General features: G+C 49.5%; 11 protein-coding genes across 12 annotated transcripts; 7 read left to right on the top strand and 4 right to left on the bottom strand.

Annotated features, from left to right (window-relative positions):
* The first annotated feature begins 1,293 nt into the window (after positions 1–1,293).
* Positions 1,294–3,711, top strand: TrAFT101_005325 (uncharacterized protein). The gene is made up of 2 exons (XM_024904340.2): positions 1,294–3,209; positions 3,276–3,711. Exons 1-2 carry the CDS (start codon positions 1,669–1,671, stop codon positions 3,385–3,387), a joined length of 1,653 nt encoding a protein of 550 aa, XP_024757473.1. The 5' UTR covers positions 1,294–1,668; the 3' UTR covers positions 3,388–3,711.
* Positions 3,712–4,220: 509 nt separating this feature from the next.
* On the top strand, positions 4,221–5,043 carry TrAFT101_005326 (uncharacterized protein; the record flags this gene model as incomplete). Its single annotated transcript, XM_024906969.2, has 2 exons — positions 4,221–4,351; positions 4,416–5,043. 2 exons carry the CDS (start codon positions 4,221–4,223, stop codon positions 5,041–5,043), a joined length of 759 nt encoding a protein of 252 aa, XP_024757472.2.
* Positions 5,044–6,107: 1,064 nt separating this feature from the next.
* TrAFT101_005327 (uncharacterized protein) lies at positions 6,108–7,579 on the top strand (the record flags this gene model as incomplete). The annotated part of the gene is made up of 2 exons (XM_024908721.2): positions 6,108–6,135; positions 6,408–7,579. The coding sequence occupies 2 exons, from the start codon at positions 6,108–6,110 to the stop codon at positions 7,577–7,579; spliced, it is 1,200 nt and encodes a 399-aa protein (XP_024757471.2).
* Positions 7,580–7,898: 319 nt separating this feature from the next.
* On the bottom strand, positions 7,899–9,041 carry TrAFT101_005328 (uncharacterized protein; the record flags this gene model as incomplete). Its single annotated transcript, XM_066127442.1, has 1 exon — positions 7,899–9,041. The coding sequence occupies one exon, from the start codon at positions 9,039–9,041 to the stop codon at positions 7,899–7,901; it is 1,143 nt and encodes a 380-aa protein (XP_065983553.1).
* Positions 9,042–10,572: 1,531 nt separating this feature from the next.
* On the top strand, positions 10,573–12,175 carry TrAFT101_005329 (uncharacterized protein). Its single transcript, XM_066127443.1, has 4 exons — positions 10,573–10,625; positions 10,705–11,536; positions 11,656–11,688; positions 11,756–12,175. Exons 2-4 carry the CDS (start codon positions 11,361–11,363, stop codon positions 11,874–11,876), a joined length of 330 nt encoding a protein of 109 aa, XP_065983554.1. The 5' UTR covers positions 10,573–10,625; positions 10,705–11,360; the 3' UTR covers positions 11,877–12,175.
* A 242-nt stretch (positions 12,176–12,417) lies between these two features.
* On the bottom strand, positions 12,418–13,656 carry TrAFT101_005330 (uncharacterized protein). 2 transcript variants are annotated; one of them, XM_024908719.2, is made up of 3 exons: positions 13,506–13,656; positions 12,950–13,432; positions 12,418–12,881 (listed from the first exon to the last, which is right to left on the bottom strand). In XM_024908719.2, the coding sequence occupies exons 1-3, from the start codon at positions 13,621–13,623 to the stop codon at positions 12,457–12,459; spliced, it is 1,026 nt and encodes a 341-aa protein (XP_024757468.2). In that variant the 5' UTR covers positions 13,624–13,656; the 3' UTR covers positions 12,418–12,456. The 2 variants fall into 2 exon arrangements, with proteins under 2 accessions (XP_024757468.2, XP_065983555.1); XM_066127444.1 differs by having other exon boundaries at positions 12,950–13,656.
* A 430-nt stretch (positions 13,657–14,086) lies between these two features.
* TrAFT101_005331 (uncharacterized protein) lies at positions 14,087–16,959 on the top strand. The gene is made up of 3 exons (XM_024903691.2): positions 14,087–15,377; positions 15,438–15,747; positions 15,815–16,959. The coding sequence occupies exons 1-3, from the start codon at positions 15,330–15,332 to the stop codon at positions 16,708–16,710; spliced, it is 1,254 nt and encodes a 417-aa protein (XP_024757467.2). The 5' UTR covers positions 14,087–15,329; the 3' UTR covers positions 16,711–16,959.
* TrAFT101_005332 (uncharacterized protein) lies at positions 16,832–18,216 on the bottom strand. The gene has a single exon (XM_024904339.2). The coding sequence runs from the start codon at positions 17,958–17,960 to the stop codon at positions 17,055–17,057; it is 906 nt and encodes a 301-aa protein (XP_024757466.1). The 5' UTR covers positions 17,961–18,216; the 3' UTR covers positions 16,832–17,054.
* Positions 18,217–19,953: 1,737 nt separating this feature from the next.
* TrAFT101_005333 (uncharacterized protein) lies at positions 19,954–20,411 on the top strand (the record flags this gene model as incomplete). Its single annotated transcript, XM_024910163.1, has 2 exons — positions 19,954–20,156; positions 20,264–20,411. 2 exons carry the CDS (start codon positions 19,954–19,956, stop codon positions 20,409–20,411), a joined length of 351 nt encoding a protein of 116 aa, XP_024757465.1.
* Positions 20,412–21,144: 733 nt separating this feature from the next.
* TrAFT101_005334 (uncharacterized protein) lies at positions 21,145–21,642 on the top strand (the record flags this gene model as incomplete). Its single annotated transcript, XM_024900923.1, has 2 exons — positions 21,145–21,291; positions 21,442–21,642. The coding sequence occupies 2 exons, from the start codon at positions 21,145–21,147 to the stop codon at positions 21,640–21,642; spliced, it is 348 nt and encodes a 115-aa protein (XP_024757464.1).
* A 524-nt stretch (positions 21,643–22,166) lies between these two features.
* On the bottom strand, positions 22,167–26,757 carry TrAFT101_005335 (uncharacterized protein). Its single transcript, XM_024900961.2, has 6 exons — positions 26,210–26,757; positions 25,419–26,082; positions 25,127–25,363; positions 24,300–25,067; positions 23,503–24,242; positions 22,167–23,440 (listed from the first exon to the last, which is right to left on the bottom strand). The coding sequence occupies exons 1-6, from the start codon at positions 26,427–26,429 to the stop codon at positions 22,287–22,289; spliced, it is 3,783 nt and encodes a 1,260-aa protein (XP_024757463.1). The 5' UTR covers positions 26,430–26,757; the 3' UTR covers positions 22,167–22,286.
* Positions 26,758–27,337: the final 580 nt, after the last annotated feature.

Here is a 27,337-nt window from a genome sequence, read left to right on the forward strand (position 1 = left end):
TGGCTGTCACGGCGATCAACGACGCTAGTTACTGTACGCGTCCAGGAGGGGGACATTTCGATCTCCCGGATTCAGGGTCCTCCAAGACGGAGCAGCAGAGAGTTTGTCAGCCGCATCTTGCATTGCCACTGCTGCCGATAGTAGTGCTGTAGGAATCATACATACACTAACGGGCATTGGCGTATCTTCCCCACATGCAGCAAAGCCATTAGCCCATACAGTCCCTCCCCGTTGACGCATATACAGTGCTGCTCTGGCTCTAAGCAGCGGCTCGCACGCCTGCGGTGGTCTGGATCACGCAATCGGAGTGGACGCTGGAGAAGGCGAGAGAAGAAAAGAAGGGGATCTGGCCGTGGGGAAGCCGGCGATTGACCAACCACAGCATGGCCGATGCCGAATCGAGTAGTTCGGGGGGGAAATTGGAGCAGGGTCTTCCCACGAAAACGGGCATTTTTGTCGTTGCCTGACGTGTGGGCGCTTGCGCAGGGGGTTAGAGGCGATTTGCTGCTATCTGCTAATCTAGCAGCGGTTGGTCGTGATAGCGCAGGCTGCTTTGGGCGTTATCACGGTCCATGTGACCAGAATTTGCGTTGGAATAAGCGTTGGGCTGGATCTAGTATCGGGTCGTCGCTTATTGTAGGAAGCCGCACAAACCCCCCCAATTCACAAAGATAAATAAAAAAAAACAAGTGAAGAGACGGCGGGAATGAAGGATTCTGGCAGCAAGGGTGACCCGAGGCGAGAGTTACACGGGGGATTCTTTTGCCATGATTCGAGCTTCTTGCGTCAGATGCGCTGCCACCGCACTAGACGGCAGGCTGGCATGCAGAGAAGTCTATTGTCCATTCAGCTGTTAGATTAGCCGGGGTTGAACGGACGGACGAGTTGTGTCTGACACATGCTTGGAGTGGCTAACACGAGACACGCACCACGTACGGGTCGGGCGGGTGTATTTTTTTTTTTTTTTTTTCCTTTTTCTTTTGTTTCTCTTTCTAGATGCTACCAAATTTATGCACCAAAGTGAGGATGCATACAGTGCGTAGAACGGATCTCGTGGGCGTCTCGACGAGCAACGCCGCAATTTAGCTCGTGTCAGTAGTATTAGTTTCTCTTGCCAGGCTTGAGAGGAACCACCTTGTTTATCGCATATTTCTGTTTCCTTGTTAATCAAGTCTTGCGTGCTCGCGTGCCCGTCCAATGACCATGCCATTTTAATGCAACTCGGAAGTCGGACGCCCTTATTCTCTTGTTCTCCACATGGAAAGTGGTTGGGGGGCCGAGAGAGTCGGTGTCACAGAAGCTATATAATGGGCTGGATGCAGGCGCACACGCATTCCGCTGGAACAGCCCCCCTTTCCCTCTCTCTTGTGCAAAACTGAAGAAATAAGTAGTTGCTGCTGCACTGTATGCTTAAGTCGTCTTATTGAACCGTCCTTTGTTGAATTGTCTTTGTAGACACACTGCCATCTTGTCTCATCTGTTGCCATCCTCTTCTCGCTCTCTCGCGCCGCCATCGTGACCTCTCACCGTCTCGTCTCTCTGTAAGGTCACTGGGACAAGACAAAAAAAAAAAAACACGTTTAACACCATCTTTCAAGGCTATTGAACAACAACATACAACTCAGGCATTGTCAATCCACGCTTTACGGGTCTCTTCTCTTGCCCGCCATGGCGCCCGATCTCAACACCCTCCCGCGCTCTGAAGCGCCTCCTCCTGCCCCCAGCCCTGAGCAGCAAAAGCCAAACATTTTATATATCATGGCGGACCAGCTGGCAGCTCCTCAGCTCAAAATGTACAACCCAGACTCCCAGATCAAGACGCCCAACCTGGACCGTCTGGCGGCTTCAGCCGTCCAGTTCGACTCAGCCTACTGCCCTTCGCCTCTCTGCGCGCCCTCGAGAATGAGCATGATCTCTGGCCTTCTGCCCATGAAGATTGGCGCATACGACAATGCTTCTCAGATCAACTCAGAGGTTCCCACGTATGCTCACTATCTGCGTTCCAAGGGCTATCACACGGCGCTGGCCGGCAAGATGCACTTTGTGGGCGACCAGCTTCACGGCTATGAGCAGCGTCTCACCAGCGACATCTACCCCGGTGACTTTGGTTGGGTCGTGAACTGGGATGAGCCCGATACTCGGCTCGAGTGGTACCACAACGCCAGCTCGATTCTCCAAGCCGGGCCGTGCGGACGCAGCAACCAGTTGGATTATGACGAGGAAGTCATGTACCGAAGCACTCAGTATCTCTGGGACCACGTCCGTGAGGGAGCAGACAAGCGCCCCTTTGCCTTGACCGTCTCCCTCACTCACCCCCACGACCCGTATACCATTACCAAGAAGTACTGGAACCTGTACGAGGACGTGGACATTGCCCTGCCCAAGGTGCGCATCTCCAAGGAGAAGCTGGATACCCACAGCCAACGCCTGCTGAAAGTCTGTGACCTGTGGGATCTTGATTTCACCGACGAGCAGATCAAGAGGGCAAAGAGAGCTTACTACGGCTCGGTGAGCTATGTGGACGACTGCATTGGCAAGCTTCTCGAGACGCTTGAAGATGCCGGTCTGATGGACAACACCATTGTCATCTTTAGCGGTGACCACGGCGACATGTTGGGTGAGCGTGGTCTCTGGTACAAGATGAGCTACTTTGAGTCATCCGTCCGTGTTCCCATGTTGGTCCACTATCCCAAGTGGTTTACCCCTCACCGCGTTACCCAGAACGTTTCGACCCTGGATCTGCTGCCAACCATTTGCGACATCATTGGCACCAAGCCCGCGCCATACCTACCCATGGACGGCGTCAGCATGATGCCGCACCTCTTGGGCCAAGAGGGAGGCGACACGGTCTTCGCCGAGTACACGGGCGAGGGCACCGTCCGCCCCATGATGATGATTCGACGAGGAGCCTGGAAGTACATCACCTGCCCGGCAGACGAGCCGCAGCTGTTCAACCTTGAGAAGGACCCTCTGGAGCTGGACAACCTGGCCCGGTTCGCTTCCAAGATTGAGCCGCAGACGGAGGACGAGAAGGAGGCCAGAGCTGTGTTCTTGAGCTTCGATGCCGAGGCCAAGGCCAAGTGGGACTTTGATGCCATTACTGAGAAGGTGTTGACGTCTCAGCGCAGCAGACGGCTGGTGTGGGATGCGTTGAAGAGGGGGACTTTTACGAGCTGGGATCATAACCCGAGCGATGATGGCCGAGAGAAGTGAGTGTTTCTTCTTGATGATGACAGATTTAGAGTACTTTTGCTGACAATGTGTGATTTTTATAGGTATATCCGATCTCACATGGCGCTGGATGACTTGGAGCGACGTGCGAGATATCCCTTTGTGGACTCGCAGGGCTATGAGATTTCGCCAACCGTTGACTCGACTCGAGGCTAAAGCCACCACTCCCCTTTTTCGCCTTTTTTTTTTTTTTTTTTTTTTCAAAAGGCTTAGCAGATGATGTTTTTCATGAGCTTTTAATTTTGTGTTTGATGCTGCGTGGCATGAAGGGAAATTGGAATAGACTGGATCTGATATCTGATTTGACTTTGTTGATTTGGTTATGGGCGATTGATTGTATGATTTGGCGGGGCATAGCGAGGGAGTACCTATTCTCTAGTTTGATAGGCGTGTTATTTGGGTATAACCAAAAAGTTGACATGAAAATGAATAAATTACAGAATGACTTAATGTTGCCAGTGTTGATGTATATATGATGGGAAATGTTCAGCATCCTAGTTTAATCATCTAGCACCTCGGCTGTAGCTAAAGTTGTGAATTACAATGACATGTATTCTAATGTTTCCCACCTCCACTGCCTCCACTGCCTCTCTTATTTCCAAGCATTATTTAGTTCTTAAGTATATGCATGAGTGAACCGACCTTGTCATCAATTATGCCTGGGGTGCTGGATAACAAAACTGGGGCGTTGAATAGCACTTCCCCATACGATGCCACCCTCTTGAATACAAGAACCCCACTTCTAGTTGCTACCAAAGGTGCTGTTAGCGCCCGCTCCACTGAAGGCTGCAATTGAACAAAATCGAGCTCGACGTCACTCGACAATGTTAATTTAAACTTCATACTACTACTCTTTTCTGCTTTCTCTTCCGACGCCCAATTCTCCCCCGACTAGAGCTCTTACTTTTTCTAGAACCTCGAGCCTCGAACCCTAACAGCGGAGCACAAAAGGAAAAAGAAAGAATCGGTGCAAGCGGCGCGCTCAAAAGATGGCGACGCTGGGGCTCGACGACGACGAGCTCAAGGCGGTTGAGCAGACGCTGGCTCGGTTGGCGCAGCTCTCAAGCAGCATACAGAGTCTGAAGATGGACATTCTGAAGAGCAATCCGCTTCCACATCCGTATGTTTCGCCCTCACTCTATAAAGTGTCTTCGGGCTTCTCTAATGACCATTTTTACGTGCAGCTCCTCATTACAAGCCTCCGCCCAGATCCTCCAGCGCAATCTACAAACAGTACTAGACAACCTCAGCGAGAACTCGGAGCTCTTTTCACGAATTGCCGTGCATCCCTCAACAAATTATCCCGGGCGGACGCAAGAGATCGTTTTGACGCAGCTGCTGCGCAAGAAGCTGGAACCAGATGTGGAGGAGCTTGTTGAGCAAGGTCGAGAAACTGCACGCCTAGCTACCCCCGAGGGCATCGCTGAACTACAAGGCATATGGGACGAATTGCGCGAATGGACACACGAAAGGATTGCCAACTACGTGAGGGAAGAGGCCGGAGACGTCTACACAAAGGAAGAGAGGGAGATGGGCATCGAGAATGTCCGCACAGGCCTGAAAAAGGGCCTGGATGAGGAAAGCGATGAAGAGGAGGATGAGGAGGAGGATGAAGATGATGAAAGCGAAGATACTACGGACGGGGTCGCAAAATCAGCGGCGGTGGCGAGAGGTCCAGAGCCAGAGACGCTCCTGTGGTTTGCGTCGCGGGGAGATTTTGATGTGCCGCGGAACGTCGAATACGAGCGGAAAACTGGAGTCAAGAGAGGATATGAAGGAGTAAATATACCACCAGGCTCTGGGTCATCCTAGCAGGACGATGATTGGTCTTTTTTTCTTCGAATAATGGATGGAGCTGAGGATGATGCTGAGAGCGGCGAGAATACCCCCTTCAAACTTTAGAATCAACGGATGAGCCGATAGAAATGGATCAGCGACGACAAGTCGAATCAAAACAACCGCCTATGGGCTGAGACTTGCGGCAGTGTCTTGCTATGATGAAGCCGCATGTTGTCTGTGAATTTCTGCACTGATACTGTCAAGCCTGAAAGCTGAAATCGATTATTGCTACCGTGCTGCGTATCATATGATATCCAAGCTTAGTGTCGCGCATAACGCGACTCAGTTGCTGTAAGCAATAGTCTTGGCAAGCTAAATTGAGCAGCATTAGAGCCCAGCGGTGAGCTTGCCCAATGGAGCTGCAATTTAGCCAATTGGATGGCAGCGATACCGTGATAAACTCACCGAAGGAAGGATGATGCATACTCTTCATTTATGTTATTACGACTAGTCGACAGTTGCGCGCGTTGCGATGCGATTTAAGGAATGGAACAGCGCATTCAATCCACGGGCGGCAACGCGGGGCTCTGAGACATTGGGCCTCCATCTCGGGCAGAAAATGAGAGGCTGTGAGCTAATAGTCGCGTGCCGTTCCCCAAGGCGTCTAAGGCGTCTGGATCGAATTCTATCGGGGAGGGAGCTTCGAGTCGCGCCTGGACATCAGCCACGATCACTGGCTCGGCAGATCTCTTAGTATGTAAGAGTGACGTTTCCCCGCAGCGCGATCCAACAGCTGGATCGATACCCGACCTTGTGCTTCGTCTTGGGCTTCCCCTCCATTCCGAGATCTGCTGGGACGAAGGATTGATCGCTGTCGAGGATTCTCCTCTTTTTCATCCCATTGCATCCATTCTGTCCATATTTTTCGACGCTTGAGTGACCCGTTATGAGCTTGCATAAACTTTCTAACCGGATTACGTCCTGCTATTGTCACAAAATAGGCCCTCTAGTAAGCCGCCACAGCTTGTTGAGCCAGTGGGTTTTTGTGAGAAGATGGCGTATAAGACGGCGTATCTGACACAGGTCTAGTGCTCACAATGATTCCGTGCTGTTTAACACACATTTGTATGTTGCTTTCCCCCATCGCTTTTGTTTTTGCTCCGAGATGAATACATGTGATGTGGAAAAGTAGGAGTTTCCCTACAGTTATAAAGCTTTCTGTCTTCTGTGGTGAAAAATCAAGAGGTCTTCTTAGTCTTGATGCCAACTTCTCCTTTCCTCTCACCCCCATTACTACAAATCTACTTCAATTTGATTTGATATTTCTAATTTTCCATATTATTCTTCACTTCACAAAATGGATTTGGACATTCGAGATACTCACGCATTACACCTAGCCATGGCAGGGGCCGAATATGAGTACTGCCCATTCATGTTTTGGTACCCGCCTGCGGTGTGCTACTACAAGCATTGGGGGCCCAAGGCAGACGAGGACAGCACTAATGGTGATACATCAGCAGACGGCAATGACATTGCGGAAAATGTCGCCGACAGCAGCAGTAGCAGCAGCAAGGCTTTGGCAGCGGCAATGGCTTCGCCGCTGCTCTCTCTGCCGCCAGAGGTGCGGCTGAGGATCTACTACTGGGCGTATATGATGAGTCCCATCCAGCCCAAGGAGCTGGCGGCGGGGTATCCCATTCCCATGCTGTGCCGCTACATCTTGCACCCGCTGGACCCGAATCTCGAGAGGCAGGTTGAGCAGGAGATTGAGAACGAGAGGGTGATTGTGGACTTTGCAAAGGCGGATCCGGAGCTGGTAGATGGGAAAGGAGCAGACGGCGCTCATGAAGAGGAACAAACGCCGGCGGTGCGGGAACAGAATGAGCTGCAGAGGGCCGTTGCTACCGAGAGGATGGTCAAGGAGAGGATTAAAGAGAAGATGAGGGAGCTGAATAGGAGGATGACGGGGCTACTCAGTTCAGATAGGCCACTCGCGGGGATACCAACGGGTCTACTATGCGCCTGTCGCCAGATATACTTTGAGGCTCGAACGTTACCTTTTGAACAGAACGAGTTTGTCTTCCTCAACTGGTTCTCATCGGGCCTCAACGCCGCTTCAGCAGTGACAAAGTCGCAGCGGCCATGGCAGCGTCTATCGATGCGATACGTGCGGATGGAAGTCATGGCCGAGGATCTCGCGAGGGTAGGGGCGCTGAAGAAGTGGGCGGATCTATGCGGCGGCGGCTCTGACGAGCGTCTGGCGTCGTGGACTCGCGGCCTGCGAGGCCTGCGGCTGAAGATTGTGGGGCAGGTCGGGCGGAAGCACACGGAGAATGCGCAGGAGGCGGAGGATAAGTTTGTGGATGCGCTGGAGGAAGAGGGCGGTGCGAGGAGGTGGGTTGAGGGGGGGAAATTGGCCGAGATGAAGAGCCTGGAGAGGTTGGAGGTTGAGATTATCAAGAATGCGTGGGGGACGGAGGAGAAGATGGCGTGGTGTGCGCAGGTGGAGGAGGCGTTGAGGGAGTTTGGATCGAGGGCTGAGGTTGTGAGCATGGCGAGGATTGTGTAAGCCGTGGTGGGTGGGTGGGTGAATATTACATGAATGAAATGATATGGCCTTGGCGTGATTGTGAGGAGTTGGGGTTCTGATTTTTGGATGGTTTCTATAATGACTTGATGGCGTTTATTGATATGACAATACTATTACGATTAACTATCTTTTATGTAGTACCTTGGTGTGCTTACACGAGAGGATGAGGTTAAATAAATCGATCTTTTATATTGCAGCTGTCTAGGGCATGAACATTCGATACATGGATTGTAGTCAACTTGCAGTCGAATAACGTCGAATTAAAGATGTTTCCTCCAAAATCCTCAACCATTTCCATCTACAACTGTTCCTTAATGTCCTTGATGGAGTCTGCCATTCCCATCATAATATCTTTGATACTGCCCGAGACATGATTGTACCCCTCTCGGTCAGCTCTGACCTCTATGATGATTGTTTCAATGGTGGTGTTTGTTGCATCAAAAGCAGTCGTCATCACGTCGAGCTTAGACGCAAGGTCTCTGTGGCTCTCTTCAAGTGCCTCAAGGCGAGAATCCCTTCTCTGTACCCACTCCGCTCTCTCTGTCCAGAGGCACTGCAGACGATCCAAAGCAGCTTCATCGAACCTTTTGGAACTTTTCGGAGATGATTTGGGGGGTAATCGGTCTAGTATATCGCGTATATCGAGATTGATAGGTGGCGTTGTTCTAGGTGTAGTAACGCTGTATGGTGCAGTGGTGAATTTCTGCTGCTGGGTTGCTTCTTCTATAGAGGCCAAAGCACCGTTTTCTGTGTCCTTTGCTGCTTGATCCATTGGAGTGGCCCTGGGTGTCTGCTGAACAGTGGTTGGTGTATCCAATGTCTGCTTTGTCTTGATCCCCGGAGATGTTTTCTGGCGTTTTGCAGCGGGCAAAACGTCGTCTTTAGTACCGGCCTCATTACCATCAGCCTTGTCTTGAGTGCTAGGAAGACTAGGCACAGGAGTTGGTATGCTATTGCCAATGCTGACTTTCGGTTTCGGTATGCTCGGTTTAGAAATACTACCATCTATTTCTCTTGGGTAATAAGAGAAATCTTCAATGGCCGTCGTTCCGAATGCTTTCTCGATAGGGCTGACGTATTGAGGCGGTAAGTCGCCCTTGTAAAGAGCGTGCATGACGATGTACTCAGGCCACGATAGATGTTCTGGCGCAAAACCTTTTTCGCGGGCATAACGATAGAACATATGGCCTGTTGCCGATTTCATCGCGGTCCTAGTCCTAAAAAAGCGACCTTCTGTGATAATTTGTATGATTTCAAGCCGTTGGTCGTGGTTTAGTTGCGTTACCTGCTTGCGGTACATCCGAAGGCAGGCCAACGCATCTTCATAACTCGAGGAGCCTTTGATGAAAGGACTATATACCCAGATATTATGAGGTACGGTGATGTTTGCAATCGTCAAGTTGGGAGGCGCAGTGCCCAGTCCTATTGCCTGGACAGGCATATCTGCCGATATATGTTGCTGGGCGAAGAGATTGTTGAGGCGATCGCAGAAGAGGACAAAAAGAGAGCAAAAGCTAGAAAGACAAAATTTGCTATGTACAATATGAGAGAGAGTCATTAAGTTGATATAAGCATACATATGTTACCAAACTCTGATCAAGACGTGAATATAAGGTGATGCTTCGTGTTCATTGCCGTCGTAGCAGCCGTCAGGCGGCACAGCTTCCGTCACAGATTGCGCCCTAAACAATTTATCAAGAATCTCTCTTAATCCTGGAAATTACATGATAATCAATAATTACAGTGCTTCGAGCTTCCACAATATCTGTATCTCTTATACTGTGCCTTTTTTTTTCCAGCGTCTTTTCCCCCCCTCAAGATAATTCAACCATCTGAGCCTCCGTCACCCCCTTTTCTTCTACAACATCTCGAGTAACTTCTACATCTACTACATACGTACCTATTCTATAATTGCAGGTATGCTAGCATCATGGATCTGCTCGCTATTAGTTGAGTCATATCTCGAGTCTGCTCCGTAGAACTAGAGGTGATTCTCCCGCACTCCCCGCCTTGGCATCAATCCGGACAATGGTTCTTTATTCCAACCCGAGATAGAATTCTTCTACGTCTACCCCGGAACATGTGTTATTTCTTCAGACTTGAGCAAGTTCTACTGTAATCATAAGTAAGTTTATACTATTTAACAAAAATCCCCCCATTTTTGACTTTTCTCTCTCTTCCTTTTAGTGCTTTTCTTTCTTACCTTCTCCAATTGCTCAATCTCTTTCTTCTTTCTTCCTTCTTTCGTCCTTAGTTTCTCTTATGGGTTATTACACCGAGTTCAAAGATATATTGGAGTTTATAGAGCCTGTTGCCTCACGAGCCTGTAGACGATATCTTCCACATGCTTCATATACAGTTGCTCTTCACGTTGTTTACGTTGATCGTCATGTCCCTTTTACGTCACCATACAGCTTGCTTTGCCGTTCGCTATAGAGTCCGAGTCTTTGCTTATTTCGCCCGTGACCACGCGGTCCGTAATTGTCCCCTTGGGTGTATTATATACCGTATGTATGAGGCACGGAAAGGAGAAACGGACCGATTATCGGAGGATATTTTAAACGCTGCGGTCCCTAGTTGCGGTGAAATAAATGGACGTTTATTTCCTGGGCTAGATCTTTTCTCCTATACCATGGCTTGCCGTAAGTAACCGCTATTGAGAACATAGAGGCCGTATAAACATGTGTAGTGTGGGGAGAGAGAGGGCTGAATAATATGTATTATTAATCGTCAGCAGCAGTTAGATTGTGAAATCTCGAAAGCTGGAAAGGCAGTACGGCATGCGTCTTATGTACATGGCATATTATTTTATTGCAGATGCTGTATTGGTCGTTGATGCCTCCCCACTTATACATGCTCTTCGAAGGGCGCGGTTCTTATGTAAGTGAGTTGTGCGCCGGATGAGTCACAGACTAGGAAAAATAGCCAAATGACGAGCAAAACAGAAAGAAAGGAGATACAATAAAGCCAGCCAAAAGAGAAAGGAAGAAAGCAATTAGTGTCTTTTGCTGGCGTTAAGCATACGGTATATACCTCCCGAGACAGCTGGCCGAAGGCATGGCTGCGGGCCCTGCTAATGGAGCGGCAAGGCTAATTTCGCATAGCTCGCATTCCGGATATGGAAGCAAAAGGCGATGGAGACAGCTAAAGGCGCTTGGCATCCGTGAATGACGCACCAACGAGCTGAAGACGAAGCGGCGGATGCGAAGACCGGCGGCTTGCCTGGCCAATTAAGCTTGTTTTGAAACGCGATTCGACGGATAACCAACCTGAAGTGACTCTTATTTCGGGGGTTTCTGGGGCCCTGGTTTACAACAAGCACATCGGCTGTGTAGCTGTCGGCTGCTGCCGACTAACGTCAAAAGAGAACCTTAAGCCTTGATGACCGCGTCTAATGATTTACATAGCCTACATGTACCTAAAGCTGGGCACATGCAAGCTGCTTTAGGCCTTCCGACGTCGCTTGACTCTCAATGAACTTTAACCTTTACATCTCTGAAAACATTTTTTTTATAAATTGAGCAGGAAAAATTCGAAAAAATAATCTTTATAACATTCTGGGATTTTAATTTTTCTTTCCTTCTATTCCTGGCGATTCTTGTTTTCGACTTCACCTTGCTTCCGATCATCCCCGGTTGACATTCAAAAGACTACTGTAATTACCAACGACGTCAACGACTTGTCGCAACGACAGCCCGAAAGCGAAAAGAAGAATAAGAAGAACAAGAAACATTACATTTGCCAACAAAATAATCTCATCATGAACGCTCGGTGTCAATGCGGCGCCGTCTCGTTCAAGACGCCGCTGCCGGAGCCCCTCGCGCTGTATATATGCCATTGCTCCGAGTGCAAGAAACAGACGGGCTCCGCGTTTGGGACGTCAGCCATTTTCCCACGATTTAAGCTTCCCGAAACTGAGAACTTGAACTGCTATGCGTATGTCAATTGATACTCCTGGTTTCTTGAGTCTGAAGGAAATGGTCATTGTTTGGTTGAGACGTGAAACTGGAGTGGGCAAGATCAAAGTTCTGGTGCTAACGGGGAATCAACTCTAGGCGACCGACAGCGTCAGGGGAAACGCTCTACTGGTATAAGCCCGGCTTTACACACAAATGATTTTGCGAAATATTTAGCTGATGGTAATTTCTTATGCAGCTATTTCTGCCGCCTTTGCGGGACGCGACTCATTCACTTAGCACAGGTATGCCTTCTCGACACACACAAGCACTGCTCCTTTCCCAGCGTATTCTCCCTCTTCCCTATCTCTTACCAGTAGTGCGTCACGAGACTCAAAAACTAACTTCCATTCTCGAATCCTTTCCGTATCAAGTCCCAAAATGTTCTCTCTGTAAAGGGCGGCTGCATTGAGGGCCTAGATTGGTCCAAAGCCATCCACATCTGGACAAAAAGTGCCATGGTGCCTATTCCAGAGGGCTCAGAAGCATACTCGGAGCGATCGAGCAGTGCCGAATTTGGCCAGACCCAAGAGCTCTTGGATTAGCTCTGATACCACCATTTACTTGTTTACTTCTTTGTTTTCCTTTTTTCCTTTTTTTTTTCTTATTACTCAGCTTAAAGGAAGAATGTCGAATGCATGGATGCTGAGAATTGTGCTGGTGGCGGTGCTATATCTCCGCGGAAATTGTCAATCTGGTTCATCCAGATATGAATGAGAGTCTTTATTTCTCTAGGATTTGACGCCTAACGTCTCATATCGGTATGGGATGTTGCAGCCTGAGACGGCCGTTAGAGCATGTACGGGATGCGGGTGCATAGAATAAGCATATACACGATATATACCAGGAGTGAGTTTTTTTTTTTGTTTTAAGCATCTTAATCATCATAACGGAGTACTACTATATCAATTGCTCTTCACCACTCTGTGGACTATCGTCTCGACTGCTTTCTACCGGTTCACCTCTACCCTCGCTCACCGTTCTCTCAGGCGGAGGCGCGCTAGAGTGCTTCTTCGGATCAAACACGTACATGGGAAACTCGAGAAACACGGTTCTCTTTAGAATCGTCGGCATCTTCTCATACAACTGCGGAGGAAATGGGATGAGGACACTGGTTCGATCCAGCCAGCGCTTGTAGCCTTGCCAATTATTGCCACTTTCATAGCGAGCCTTCGCCTTGGGTCGCTCTGAAAGGGATATTCCCGATACAAAAAGGAGTAAGAAGGTGAGAAAGAATGGGCCTAGAATAGTGGCATAGAGAGCTTTATAGGCCTGGCCGCGAACAAAGCCGTCAGCAGCCGATGAGACGGCGATCATGTATATGGCTAGACTAAGTCAGCTATTTGCCTTTTTTTCCCTTATTGGAGCCATTAGGAGACAAAATGGATCTTACCAAAATGAACAATAATTTCTCCAAAGTAGTTAGGGTGCCTCGATACGGCAAATAGACCTTTATCACAAACAGCTTGGCTGTCGTGCTTGCTCCGGAATCGGTACTTTTGTGCATCGCTAACGGTTTCCATCATCAATCCAATAGAGTACATCACAATACCTACAATGTCTCTCCCCGTTCCAAAACTATGCTGCGGGTAACGGGTCACAGCCGGCGAATTCAGCACCGTCACTGGCAATGAGATGGTCCAGACCCAGAGCATCTGAAGGATCCAGAAACCCAGGAAGGGGAAGAATTTTTGGCGCATTTCATCAAAGCGGTCATCTTTGCCTGTTTTCAGGATACGGAAGAAGAGGAAAGATGTAAGGCGGACGGCCCAGGCGATAAGAAAGAGGGTGACTACGAGCTGGCGGCTTTGATGATGGTGACTGAGTGAGATGGTTACGATGGCGAGGATAATGAAGTTGGAGCCCCCGGCGAAGTCTAGGTGGGATATTTGTGTCAATGATGAAAAGGCCATTGAGGCTTAATGAGAGAAAGAAGAAAAAGGGCTGACCGGTGAGTTTATCGAATTTGCAGGTGTAAGCGATGGCGAAGAAGGAGAGCTGGTATCCCACGGTGATGAGGGCAGTTATGGCGAGATAGTAGTCGTCTAGCACATGTAGAGCCGCCATTTCATTAAGAAAGATGCCTGATGGCTATTGTGAAACTATGAATTCAATCTCGAGATAACATGCATGATGCAGAAATACTATGCTATATATATAAGTAGGTAGGCAGCTTATGCATCTGCAGCAAAAATCAAGTCGTCATTGGCTTGGCTGTTTCTCGATGCGCGCGAGATGGACTGTCTTCTCAGCATCGAGAGAATGTAATTGGAAGCCGGTGGCTTGTCTCTAGCGCTGGTGCTACGAAAGCAGTACGTAGGTACTTGGACTTGTTGTATTCTTTTGTTCGGTGGTACCCCAAAAAATGCCCTTCAATTCTTAGAAGGTACGGAGTGCCCAGCTCTTGGCGTAACAACTCCAACTGGGAAGAATATAAAAATGAAAATCGGAAGTCGGCACTGGAAATATTCCTTTCCGGTATGCAGCTTCTTCTAACCAGAGTCTTCGTCACATTCGCATCTCCAATTTCTCATTCATTCTTCTTCACCATCCCCAGTTGTCGAAACAGTGTGACAATCTTGTTTTAGATTGCCTTGTCATGCATCATAGCGCCGTCCAGAGTCGACAGTGGCCAAACAAGCAACAATACGTGCAAGCGCCCTTTCCAGATTCAACAATCTCGCCCCGATAAACTTCACTCAATTCACCCACCGACCCCAATCGCATCTTACTATTTCGTCATGCCAATAGTCAACCAACCATCGTGAAATCAGATCTGATAACTATTAGGCGCCGTCGCTGGCACATACCGACAACCCCACATCGCTTTGGCGCGTCTTTCCTCCATTCGGCTCTCGCCTCGCATGATGAACAAGGCTACTCACCCTTGGGATGCAAGCTACATGAAATTAAAATCACCAGATGCCTCAAGCCGTGATCTACAACCATGTCGAGTTTGACCATTGAAAAAGTCGGAAAATGCCCGGTACCAAGTTAAACGAGCGGCTCGCTATAATTTCCTGGTCCAGCCCCACTATCGCAAGACCCCGTCCCAGACAGGAGGTGTCTGAACCATGTCTCAGATCCTGGCCTGGACCGCATGGAGTAACGCGAATTGAGTCTAAATCACAACCGCTGCGCCGCTATTGTTTGAGCTCCGTATTCGAATCTGGTCAAATGGGGTCTTGGCAATGCGTCAAACATTGTGATGAAGGGTCAAAACGGTCGAAGAAATGAAGGGAACCACGCCGTTTCTGGGAGAGCCCGGGGCTATCCTCTGACAGGCTCTTTCTTCCCTACATCTTTTCCTCTTCTCACGGGACCGGTTTTCTCGTGCGTTGTTCTCATCTTCATTTCTCTTCTCTTGTCGTTTTTGAACCATCGTCCGTTTGGTCGGTGGCGATTTCATTTTCACCCGCACTCTGGGATTTTACAGGCCTGGCGCCGCCTTTATTCAACCGTTGCCGTTCGCTCTTTAATTTTTGGTTCTCTCGCTTCGACTGCGATTAATACGGCATCGGTCATTGATTTATTTCGATATCCAGCTGGCTGACAAGTAATATCTTAATTCTTCATCGCCGAAACATTCTCGCACATTGAGATTGTGGAAACAGCTGCATTGTGATAGTCGTCGTTTGTGGTCTCTTTCAGTATCTTTTTGTTCAGAAAATTTAGAAAAGGAAAAGGAAAAAAAAAAAAAAAAAAAAAGGAAAAGGAAAAGAAGAAGCTACGCGTGCCTTCGTTGTATCTCGGCTCCGTAGAAAATCTTCACAATGAGATCTACGGTTCTTTACGCCCTGCTTGCCTCGACTGCAGTTCAGGTATGTTCTTATAGGTAGAAAACGAGAGCCTCGAATAGTTGAGTAACTGATGGTGTTTAGGGTGCTGCGTTGAATCGCGATAGAAATGGCAATCTGGTTCGCAGGGACAGCTTATTGGATCAGCTGGGCCAGCTTCTCGGTCTGCCTGGTTTGGGGAGTGGAGATAATTCGGTTGTGATCACTACAATCACAACCACCGTCATTCCCGGAGCTACTCAAGTGGTTGGAAACCCAGTCGCGACAATAATCTCAGTTCCGCCTCCGGCTCCTCCACCAGCCGCCCCGACGGTGAATCCTAATGGAGACGGAGTTGGCGTCACCACGATTCCAATCCCATCATCTCTGTTACCGACGACGACGTTTTCCATAGGTCAGTAGCATAAATGCTTGGTCAATGGCGATGACTTCCAGACCCCTGGTTCTAACATGTGAAGCAGCTCCTCCACCAGCGGCATCACAGCCTCCTCCACCAGCGCCGCCTCCTCCTCCGCCGGCTGTCAGCGCTCCTCCAGCAGTACCGCCTCCAGCATCTTCTGCTCCTCCTCCTCCTCCACCGCCGCCGCCGCCTCCTCCTCCAGCGGTAAACTCTACGGCACCTCCGCCTCCCCCTCCGGCAACATCGGCTGTGCCTCCTCCTCCGCCGCCTCCTCCGGCTTCTACTAGCATCGCAACCTCAAACCTGCCGCCTTCGCCGATTTTCAGCACGCTCCCTGTATCCTCCGCAGCATCAACATCTTCGGCTACTGTGACAACCTCTCAAAGCTCATCCTCTACCTCCGCAAGTGCATCATCCTCTGCGGCAGCTCCCGTTGAGGTTTCCACGTCTCTTATCAAGCCTCCTCCAGCCGCCACTACCAGCGTTTCCACAAGCGTTGCTTCAACGACATCATTGGCTACGACTTCAGCGCCTGCCTCCAGTGCTTCTGCTTCCAGTGCTTCAACTTCCAGCGCTTCAACGTCCAGCGTTTCAACTTCCAGTGCTCCTGCTACGACCGCACCTGCTGCAACTACAACTGCTCCTGCAAGTTCAGTTGCTCCCGCGAGCTCGGCCACCCCCGTCGATTCACCTACTTCGGTTGCTCCCGGAGCGCCAGCCAACACTCTCGTCCTCGGCAGCCTTGCTTCCAGTGCTCCACTGCCAGATGGAGAGCCAGCCCCCCTTCCTCTTCCCCCAGCAGCAACCGCGCCTGCTGTTTTCTCAGCTCCGGCGCCGGATCTTAAGGGCTATGAGCTGAGCAGTGTGCTGAATTTGGGCGCCTTGGTTGCCATTCCAGGGGCACCCACGCTCACAGCAGCGGCCGCCGCGGCTCCTTCTATCATCATTGAATCATGAGATTCGGGGAATGGGATAAAATAGACGTGTAGTGTAGTTTGGAGGAATAAGAGTTTTAATGGTTTGGGGAGATTTTGAGATACCATTTGTCAGTCACAGTTTGCTAAAGGCCATGTATGCTTGCGTGTGTTCGTATATATATCATTCATTTAGTCCTTTTGCCCTAACAAAGCAAAAGAGAGAAAAAAAGAAAAATCCAAGACATTATTTCTAGTCTATCTTAGGGGGTATCATGCTTTTGAAACCGTCATTGCTTCTTCCCACACGCCTCCATTATGCTGTATTTTTACAGACGCTCACAGCTACCAAGACCCAACACCTACACACCAATTATATATCCCATATCACTTTTTTTCCGAAGCTGCTGCTCTGGCTGCTAGTTTCATCTTCTTTGCCTCTCGCTTGCTGATAGGCTGTGCATCTTCTCCACCATTCTTCCGTTTCTGGTTCTTCCTCTTGCCAGGTTGGTCTGTCGCCGAGGACTGGTCATCCGTCTGGTCGCCTTCAACTGGATTCTTCTTAACCACCTGCACGATGTTGATGACTCCTCTGAAACCGTCCCTCTTCATGCCCTCGTTAACCACGACGCTCCGCGGTATTGTTCTCAGTCCCTCCATGGCTTTTTCGCTCTGAAGACCCCATACATTGAATAAGTTGACGACATCGGCGGGGGCTCTTAGACCAAAAGCGTTTTTAGCCTCGCTACTCAGTATTATGCCTCGCCCCCGGGTAGCTCTGATGAGGTTGGTCGCGTTGGAGATGAAGTTTGCGCGTCCTCTGGGGTCGGCGGCCAGGGCCTGGGAGTAGCATATCTCGAAGCGCACGCCCCTGGACACGGCGGCCATGCAGGGCTTGGGGCGAAAGTAGAAGGGGAAGTGCTGCGCCATGTCCAGCGAGATGATGGGTATGTCGAGGGTGAGGCAGGCATTCTGGAAGGCCTTTTCGGTGAGGGGCCGGATGGCGAGAAGGTCGTAGACGCCGACCAGGGACGGGAGGCGGTAGTTTGAGGCGGCTGGATCGGCGAGGGGGAGGGTCGCGCGGTGGAGGACGTGAGGCAGCTTGGAGTCGGGAGAGGAGGAGGAGGCCGGGAGAGATGGGAATGGCGTTGTGGGATTCGCGGGGAAGGGCAGCTCGAGGGTGTGGTTGAGGGCGACGGTGGCGTAGCCGAGAGAGGAGGCGGTTGTGAGCGTCTGGAGGAGGCGCTCGGTGGTTGTGGCCGGAGACCAGGCGATGTTGAGGTCGTAGAGCATGGTGTGGGAGGAGGGAGATGGTGATTTGGCTTGGTGTTTTGTGGTTGTTTTGTGGTTGTTTTGGCGTAGAATTTTTTTTTTTTTTGGCCTAGCTGGGCATTACGGAAGGGAGAGAGGTGAAACTAGTTGCTGTTCGTGATGGCTGAATTGTCTGTATTGCGGATGATGTAAGAACAAAGGTCAATGGACTCGACGATGAGGTTGCTGGGCTTTGCGACGGGCGCGAGCAAAGGTGAAGCTGTCATGGGTCGTTTTCAAGATAGAGCGATTAGAAGGGTGCAAGAAATTCTTAGCGCAGCTGCAGCCGTTGGTGGGGTCCAATGCTAAGGCTATAAGGCTGTGGCCCTTGGGTATCCAACCTGGTAGATCAGCCCCACGCCGAGCATATAAAACTTCCGGGTTACATTGATTGTCGTGGAACAGCCGTCACTCCTCTTTTTTCTTTTTCTTTAAAAAATTTTTTTAAAAAAAAAAATACCTAAATAAATATTGGCCAGAACGCTTGCCGGCCTGATCTAAGCTGCTATAGGTATCAAGGCCGAGAAACCCACAAGACATACTTGTACCTGCTTCTAATGCCCTGGCAAGTGGCAAGTGGATGCTACTGCGGCTCGTATTTACTAGCTTGTAAATGCACCGTATCCTTATAGTCCTTATAGTAACAGCTCGTAACCAGCCTATCTTCCAAGCAGATTCTCATAACAATCAACTGCCTTTTTAATGAGAAATCTCTTCATTCATTAAACTTGCTGTTACCAACCACCAGCCGGGAACAGCAAATATACAACTTTATTACTTCAACCTTAGCCTCCTTATAAGTCTTTGCAATGCTGGCAAATATTGTGCACCTATCATCACATCCGTGATCTTTCCGAGTTGATTCAAAGTACCACCGAGTACGGCAGGTCGATGGACCGGACGGCCGTTTCCCATTCAAAACTAGTATAGTACCGCAAGACAGTGGGTATCAGAGCTTGTGTTGTGCTCCAGTTAAGACCCCGGGAACCCGGATAACGGATCAAGCCGTGGTATGCAATACCCGAGGACGGGACTCTAAATAAGCTTACGGCCTCTTGATACTACTTGAGATGCATGCCGATATCTAGTTGCGGACATTATAGATATACACAGCCACCGCTGACTGCATCTCAGTAACTCCTAGGAGATAGTTTCACAAGGTGTGGAGCGGTGGCATTAGTGGTATTACGTTTTATCCGACTCAAAACACTACGGGATTTAACCTTTTATCTCTTAAAATAGAAAAAAAAGGATAAGCAGCGAGTCATAGATTTATAATATTTGGGATCTAATTATGCACACTAGCAACTTTTGCCGGCGAGACTAGACTATATTAACGGTAGACGCGGTACAGACGAGGTCGCTTACTTGTCATCAATGATCATTTAGGTGGTGTTTGTCTAGTTGTTAGTACTATTATATATTCTCACGAGGCGGGTTGCAACCACCCCTGCCAATTGCAATAGTCCTACAAGCAATATGAAATTCTCCACCAAACATATCCATTTGCGTATATTTCTCCGTACTCGCTAACACCGCAAACAGCATTATCTCAGGCGGTGAGAAGGGAAATGTATGGATCAAAGACTTCGGTTATTCTAAAGTCTTCTAAACCAACACTTTGGCTCGTTCTTAATTCTGAATCGAGGCTCTGTTTAAGCAACTTAAATCTTACACGCAAGGAGACTATAGGATGAAATGCAGAGACGCTTTCACTCAAAAAGAAGGTGCGTGATGTTTATGTCCTTTGGAGGAATAGTAAGTGTAAGGTAGAATTGTAAACATGAAGCCTCGGCATGAAGCATAATAGTGAGTCTTGATAATAGGAATAAAAATAAGCTTGTACGAAGCATGTTGATGCTTAATTATAAAAAGGCAACAAGATCTACAACCAGAGTTTCCCAAACAGTTCATCACTTCTACACACTACATTACAAGCAAAATCTCAAAACAGCCTCATACAACCAAACTCAAAATGAAGGTCGCTGCTCTTTTCGGTGCTGTCGCTGCCCTTGCTGGCCCTGCCGCTGCCTTCTGGGGCCAAATGGCTGCTGGTAGTCTCGAAGTCACCGGCGAGGGCCCTGCCTCTCAAACCATCACCTTGACCGACTACAACACCGGGTCCAAATACTCTGGCCAGCTGGTCGGCGGCTTTTCGAGCTCTGGAAAACCAGTCTTGTAAGTGAATGCGCTCATGAGGATGAAACGAAGAAGAAGAGATAAAAAAGGGGGGCCAAAGCATAGATCTAGATGACTGACTTGAAGGGGGATTTTTTTTTTTATAGCTTCAATGAGATTACTCCTGGAGGTTACTACTTCTCCGCCACTCTTTGGAGGACCAGCGATGGATGCCACAACATCGACTTTGAGGGCGCTTTGAGCGCGGGCCACGGATACTGCTGCGGCTCTCTTCCTTGTGATCTCGGCGCTTAAGAGTTAGGAAAAAGGCTGATGGGCATACGACGGACGGTTTTTGTTCATGGTACATATAATTTATAACAGTTAACATGTAGACTTTGGAAATCAAGACGTGTTACGTTTATAAAAAGTTGACACTCGGCATGTGAAAGAGCATATTGGCGTCTTATATCATCTTCCGAAGCTCCAGAAGAAGTTACCTTGGTGGGCAGACGAGACTCTTTGTTCAGTAATGGCAGCTCTACTTTCAACAGAAGGGCTGAGATAAAACTACATTACTGCAAAAGTATGCTTTAATATTACCTAGTAGGCATTCCAGCAACTGCTAATACCTCCTCCCTTTTTTTGTCTCTCTTAGACGCTATAAACTCCTCATCGCAGCCCAGTAATAGCGGCTGATTGGAGGTTCAAATGTACCGGCCTCGGTACTTGCAGCGCTAAATCCAGCTTAGCCCGGAACCAAACCGCCTCTCGCGGGGAAGGCAGCGTCAATCATCGTTCGCGCCTGCCCATCAATCACCCCGATCGGACAACCATCAGCCCGCCAAGGGAATAGCTTGGCGCATACGTAACGACCTTTCTTTTCTCTCTCTCCTTCTCTCCGCTTTTATACATACACAGCCTCCTTTTTTTCAATATCATCATCATCATCGCAACCTCTTTCTTATTTCAGCTCTCCCATCTTTGACCTCTTCTTAGGCATCGTACGGTTGTTGTTTTTTTTTCTCTCCCTTTGTGACTGCCCGCCATGGTCTTCTTCTTCTTTGTCTGCGGCCAACACACCTTTCGCTCCGAGGTCAAGGGCTATGAGGGCGTCATCTGCCAGTGCCACAACTGTGGCAACATGTCTGGTCGAGTCATCAAAAGCCGGCCCTTTTTCACTTTTTGCTTTGTTGTAAGTGGTTCCTTTTTCCTTCCTTGTACTCGCAATGTATGCAAAATGTCGTCTGGCCCGCGTCAATACGCGTGTAACCTAAAAAGCTCTAAATCAGCCTCAGTCATACGACTTTCGATAAATGACCGTGCAGCTAACAGTCCAACACAGCCCATCATCCCATTCACCATATCTGGCTTCGTGGAAGTTGTCTGCCACATTTGCAACTTTCATCAGCCACTGAAGAATCGTCCTGATGTTGTCTCCATGGCTGGCGGCGGCAATGCCGGACCTGGCCCGTTCCCCCCGCCGGCAAATCCAGGATGGGGCCAGCAGCAGCCCCAGGGCCAAGCTCCAGCAAGATACGGCTAAGTCACAGCACAAAAATCCAGCTGTTGATAGTCTCCAGGCTCTTCTACGTAGAAATCTCGCCAGCACGTGCAGATGCATCGTGGGGCGTGAAGAAGCCACATGCATGGACAAGCAGGGCCATGGCGAGCTGCGCAAGACGTCATTACAGAGCCGCCCACATTAGCTAACTGCTAATCTTTGAATACAGCCGCGGGTAACAACGCAGAGCCGCCTATTCAGCTTCGAGGGAGCTTTGAACAGCCAAATATTACCGTCTGTGTTGATGAAAGAATGGAAAGGTACGGCGAGGATTAAAAGGGGCGATGGTTAAGCTTACGACTTGACCGTTATTGCCCCAAGCTACATCTAATCTTTTGTTTTCTAAGCGGGCTTTACTCGTAAATATGAGAATGGCCGCTCTCTATGCAGAACAGCGCATGCAAATATCATGGAGATAGATTCATTTCCAAAGTATGGGGAGTAAGAATAGGAAAATTATGAATCTTGGTTTTTACTTTGTGAGCATGGGTTTTACAGCTGTAACGCTCACCACCAGCTCATTTAAGTTATATAATGATAAATTAAAACATTCAATCGGATATCTTATTTATATCGCTCCAAACAATGCATTTTTACAAGCCATCACTTCTGCAACCTTTTGCCACTTATGACCCCGACGGCCCATCGCCATCTCCGCCATTTATCTTCAAACTCTCTTCAATGGCCCTTTTTAACTCCTCGTCCTCATCACTAGCATTGCTCGCCACTTCTGATACCTCTTTGCCTTTTCCCTTGGAATCCTTCCGTTTCTTAAACTCCTCCTCGGCTAGGCTTTGCTTCTTGACATATTCCATCACAATGTCTTCCTCCGTCTTCTCTTTCTTCATCTGCTCCATTTCATTCATAGACTCCTCAATAGCTCTCCGGAAATGTTCCTCTTCGTCATCTTCCTGTTCCCTCGGTGGCAATGTAGGAGGTATCTTGCGCGATTCATCAATGGCACGCCGTAAATCGGCATCCTCGTCGGTATTCGGTGTAAACGCCGAGCCACTGCTACGCGGCTCATCAGTATGCACAAGTCCGGCCCCGATTCCCCGTGAGCTTGACCCTGGCAGTACAGAAAGCTCTTTTTCGTGCCCAGCCAAGCTCTCCCGAATAGCCTGTTCAATAAGATTCTGATACTCTTCATCCGTGATTTTATACTCCTCGTCTTCAAAGACGTCTGAATTCCTGTTGCCTTCTGTTTTTAAGACCGCAGGATCAGGCAGAGAAGAACCCTGCTGCTGCATTGCCTTGATGCTCTCGCGAATAGCTATTTCAATCATGGCGTCTTCTTCCGGATCTCCACGAGAGGTCTCTCTGACTGAGACCATGATAGCTTCCTCAAATTCTGCATCGGTATTGAGTGATTCTTCCCAGTTTACTGGCGCAGGAGAGGAGGAGCGGGAAAGAGAAAAGCGACTTGAGATTCGGCCTGATCGCGATCGCTGTCGCCGCGGCTTTTCCTCCAATGCAGCCCCCATTTGACGCCGTCCATCTTGGAGTGTAGGGAACCAGGAGGTCGGTCCGCCTCCAGATCCGACTTTAGATTGTTCTCTCTCTTGTCCCCTCAGTTTTGTTTCTTGAATAATCTTCAAATCAGGGTCGTGATTCCAGCGATAGATAATGTCGGCCTTCTCTCCCTCTGATGCATTCTGAAGGTCCCGTTCGCCTTGAACTACTCTCGATGTGATGATATAATTCTGGACACTTCTTGACAAGAATTTGTTAAGTTCAGCATAGGCACCTTGCATCACGTATGCTGGGAGACCCCAAAAACCTAGCACGCCGACTGTTAGTATATCTTGAAAAGAGCGAAAAGTACGTCTATAGACTGCTCACCTGCTGCGGGCTTCGCAATGAGCCCTCCAATACCCTTTCCAACGCCCTTGATCAGCCCAGCAGCACCCTCTTTTTGTGCTCCTCTCATTGGTAACGTAATCAGTCCTGAGATGCCGTCATAAAGGCCGAACCCAAATTCTTTCCCGGCGACTCGCACGCCGCTGTTGAAATCTGTGACCTTTTCGATGGATCGAACGGTGTCGTCGTTATATAATCGCGGAATATTCCTGAAACCTTTTGCAAGCCCTAGACAAAAGTTCATGGGTGACTTGACTCCCGTAGACACAATACGCCCGACGTTTCTGGTCGTGCCCACTGCGGCCTCCATAGTCGCGGCTGCAGAGAGCGCCCTTCGGCGAGATGATGACCGGCTGCCCTGGCTTTCGATAGTAGGAGATCGTGTTCGACCAATTTGTGTCGGCACTGTCGGAAACTGGGTAAGTTGCCCTGTGACAGCGTTTGATTCGCCGGCGGAATCTCCGCTGGTCCTTGCTGGTGACTTGACACCAGGGTGGTCTTGAGTCGAATTCCGTTTTGATCCTGTATCACTTTCATCTCCACTTGCCTGACTACCACTATCCCTTAAGGAATCTCTAGCCTTTTTAGGGCTTTTCAGGATATCCAAAGGCATATCCACTATGGCCATACCAATATCGCTAATATCAGTAACAAGAGAGCAGGCACCTGCTGAGATTGGATCAGGAGGCTGATCTTCCGTGTTGTACTCATAAGGGCGATATCTAGACGAGTAGTTAGCGTCATAAATGAGAGCAATTGGGTTTTCTTTTTCTTCTTACAGCTTAAGATCGGTATATTTCAGGAGACCTTGCTTGACGAGAACCGCGGCAACGAGTGGGCTAAGTCGCACCTTCGTTCTTTTCAGGCGCCAAGCCGCAGCTCGACTAGGGGCCACGGAACAGCGAAGAGAATCTATATCAAGGTGATTATGAAAACTGCGGCTGCCCACTTCTGTACCATCTTCTTCGCGGATCTTGAAGCCAAGCGCTTTTGCTTGATCTTGCGTTTCTGGCTTAAGGCAGAATTTAATCGCCTCGGCCAGATTCTCCGCAGTCAAGCTCTTATAGGGAATCGGATCGGGTCCAGCTTTGGCCCTCGCAATCATGGCGCCCCAAAATGGCTGGTCTCCGAAGAAAGGTACCACGAGGGTGGGTTTACCAGCTTTTATGCCAGCCGCCGTCGTTCCAGCGCCGCCATGGTGGACGACGCAAGAGACTCTTTCGAAGAGCCAATCATGAGGAACGTTGCCAAGCATAAAAACGCCTTCAGGTAGTCCCACTGCGTCGGCTCCCAGGCCTCCCCAGCCTTTAGAAACTAGAGCTCGGACGCCAGCAAGGTGGATAGCATCAAATATCAGCCTAGTCATGGCATTTGGATCGTCAACCACAATAGAACCAAAGCCAATATAGACTGGAGGCGGGCCGGCCTCTAAAAAGGCGGCAAGATCAGGCTCTGGAGTATACGAAGATGCAAGATTCAAGAAGTAAAAGCCAGAAATATCAATATGCGGCCCCCAGTCATTCGGTTTCGGGATCAATGCCGGTGACCTGTACATGTACCGTTAGATGAAAAAGGCTTAGACGTAGTGACTCTGCTGAATACATACCAACAGTAAGTGTAAGATATCTTCAATCTGTTGAGAAGACCTGGAGCCCAGATGAGCGAGAGGGGAGCAAGATCCAATGCACTCTCGCGGAATCGGTTGATGACATCCCCTAATCCCTGCCATGTCATCATTTCAACCAGTGTATAAGTCAAATAGTTAGTGAGAACATCGTCGGCATTAGAATACTGAACATTCGCTAGTGGGTGAGGAAACGCTCGCGTAGGTGACCAAGGCATCCTAGAGGACATGTTAGTGATGAGTGGTAGGGCGCGTTTCCAGAGAGATTCCTCACGTAAACATCATGTGCAGGGGAATTCCAAGCTTCTCCGCAACATGGACATGAGCAAAACTAGGCGGATTCGCAATGATTGCGTCGGCCACAAAGGGCTCGTGGTTTGGATCTCCAGGCATGCCGGCTTCCGGATCCCAGGGCTCGAGTTTCCTATGAGGTTCTGGTGGCGGTCCCAGCCCATCGCCCGCCTCGATGCAAGATCTCCAGCACCCAAGCAGCATCTCTTGAACGCCTCTGCGGCGCTTGCTGATCTCGCCGCTCTTCAAGGCATCCAGGCCAGGCATGAGTCCCGGATGCTTAACCATGAAGGCCATTAGCTCGGCGGGGTCTCCCCCTATACTGAAGAACTCGAGGCCATTCTCTTCAACAAAGGTCTGGAACGTTGGGTGCGTTGCAATACGGATTCGATGGCCATACTTTTCCTTGAGGACTTTTCCAAGAGCAACAAAGGGCTGAACATCGCCACGCGACCCAACAATTTGAATGACGACATTAAGCCGCGGTGGAGGCTGCTTGCCAGGCTCGCCTACGAGACTCGGGAGGGTGTATGCCGGCGGCCTCGTCGGCCGGACAGAAACGGCTATCTGATTGGCGATACTCGGTGCAAGAAGCTCAGCAAGCCTGTGGTTCTTGGTATTGATATTAATGTTGATTCTTCCATCGCCTGGAGTGTCAATGTTAGCAAACCGTAGCTCACCAAGGCGGAAAGGGTGAGAGGACATGCTAGTGGCACCTCTCATCGCAGCGCAGTGCGCGTAAAGAAGAGGTGAGATGGCAGAGCTAATACGCACCTGTTACAGCCGCTTCGGCATCGAATCCGGTCCGCGTGAACTGAAGCTGGTCATGATGATGTCCATAGGCTGGAGGCGCATCAGCAGGCGCTTCAAGCGCAGGAAGCACGAAGCCGTCCGTCACCACGGCCTCAGAGGCAGCCCGATCTCGTCGACGAGGCGGGGTTCTCAGCGAGGGCTGCCTCTTGGGTCGACTGCGCTGGTTCTCGTCGGGCGCCATGGCCAGAGGTTATCCACGGGGAAAAAATCAATCTGAAAGTATCCTCTACCCAGATAGAATCTGCAGACGGGAAGAGTAGAGAGAGTGGACGAGGGAGCCCGGATAGCGCTTGGTCGAAGGTGCAGCAAGCTTGGGGCGAATTGTGAGAGTGTCACCTGCAGATGTACAGAGGCATGGTTGACCGGGCTGATAATCGATCGCAATCTTTCGTTTGATTGTCCAAGTCGCAAGAGTTCAAAGGCAACACAAACACGGAAACGAGGTTGCGGCTTTGACTTGACCTGACTTGGGCGATGACGTGTGGCGCTCATGAGAGGCCTCAATGTCTGCTGGAGTTCGCCAGCAATTGATATCATCGAGTCCTAGCACACACACCCCTGTACTTCAATGCACGTATGACTGTGATCGCTGGAGCGCTCTAGCCTCTCAGCGCTCCGTATCTGCGTCAGTGAGAGGCGGCTAGTTCCAGTTGCCCACTAGCACACCACTGATAGCAGAGCTGGTGGCGGTGATTAACATGGAACCTAAGCATTACAGAGCCGTCATTTCTCGCCGCCCATTAATAATTCGCCAGCGCGTGATATGGAATCTCCCACTACTAGACACTTTTCACATTGAAGTATAATGGGAACTTCCGCAGATACGGTTTCTTGTGCTATTCTAAGTGCTTGCTTGCTACTTTGCTTGTTTGAACGCTTTTCTAAAAATACAGATCCTCCAAGTAGGCAGGTGGGCGCAGATCCTCTTGATGGCACACAGCCTACTGGATACTTCGCTTCATGCAGCAGGACCTCGGCCATTCACCATTATGAAAATATTCGAGGTACACGCGGCCACAGAACGGAACAAGTTCCGGACGGAATATCCACTAGCAAGACCTGAAAAGGGAGCTTGCATAGAAGTAGAAG

The sequence above is a fragment of the Trichoderma asperellum genome, chromosome 3 (genome assembly GCF_020647865.1).
Source record: "Trichoderma asperellum chromosome 3, complete sequence".
Taxonomy (NCBI): domain Eukaryota; kingdom Fungi; phylum Ascomycota; class Sordariomycetes; order Hypocreales; family Hypocreaceae; genus Trichoderma; species Trichoderma asperellum.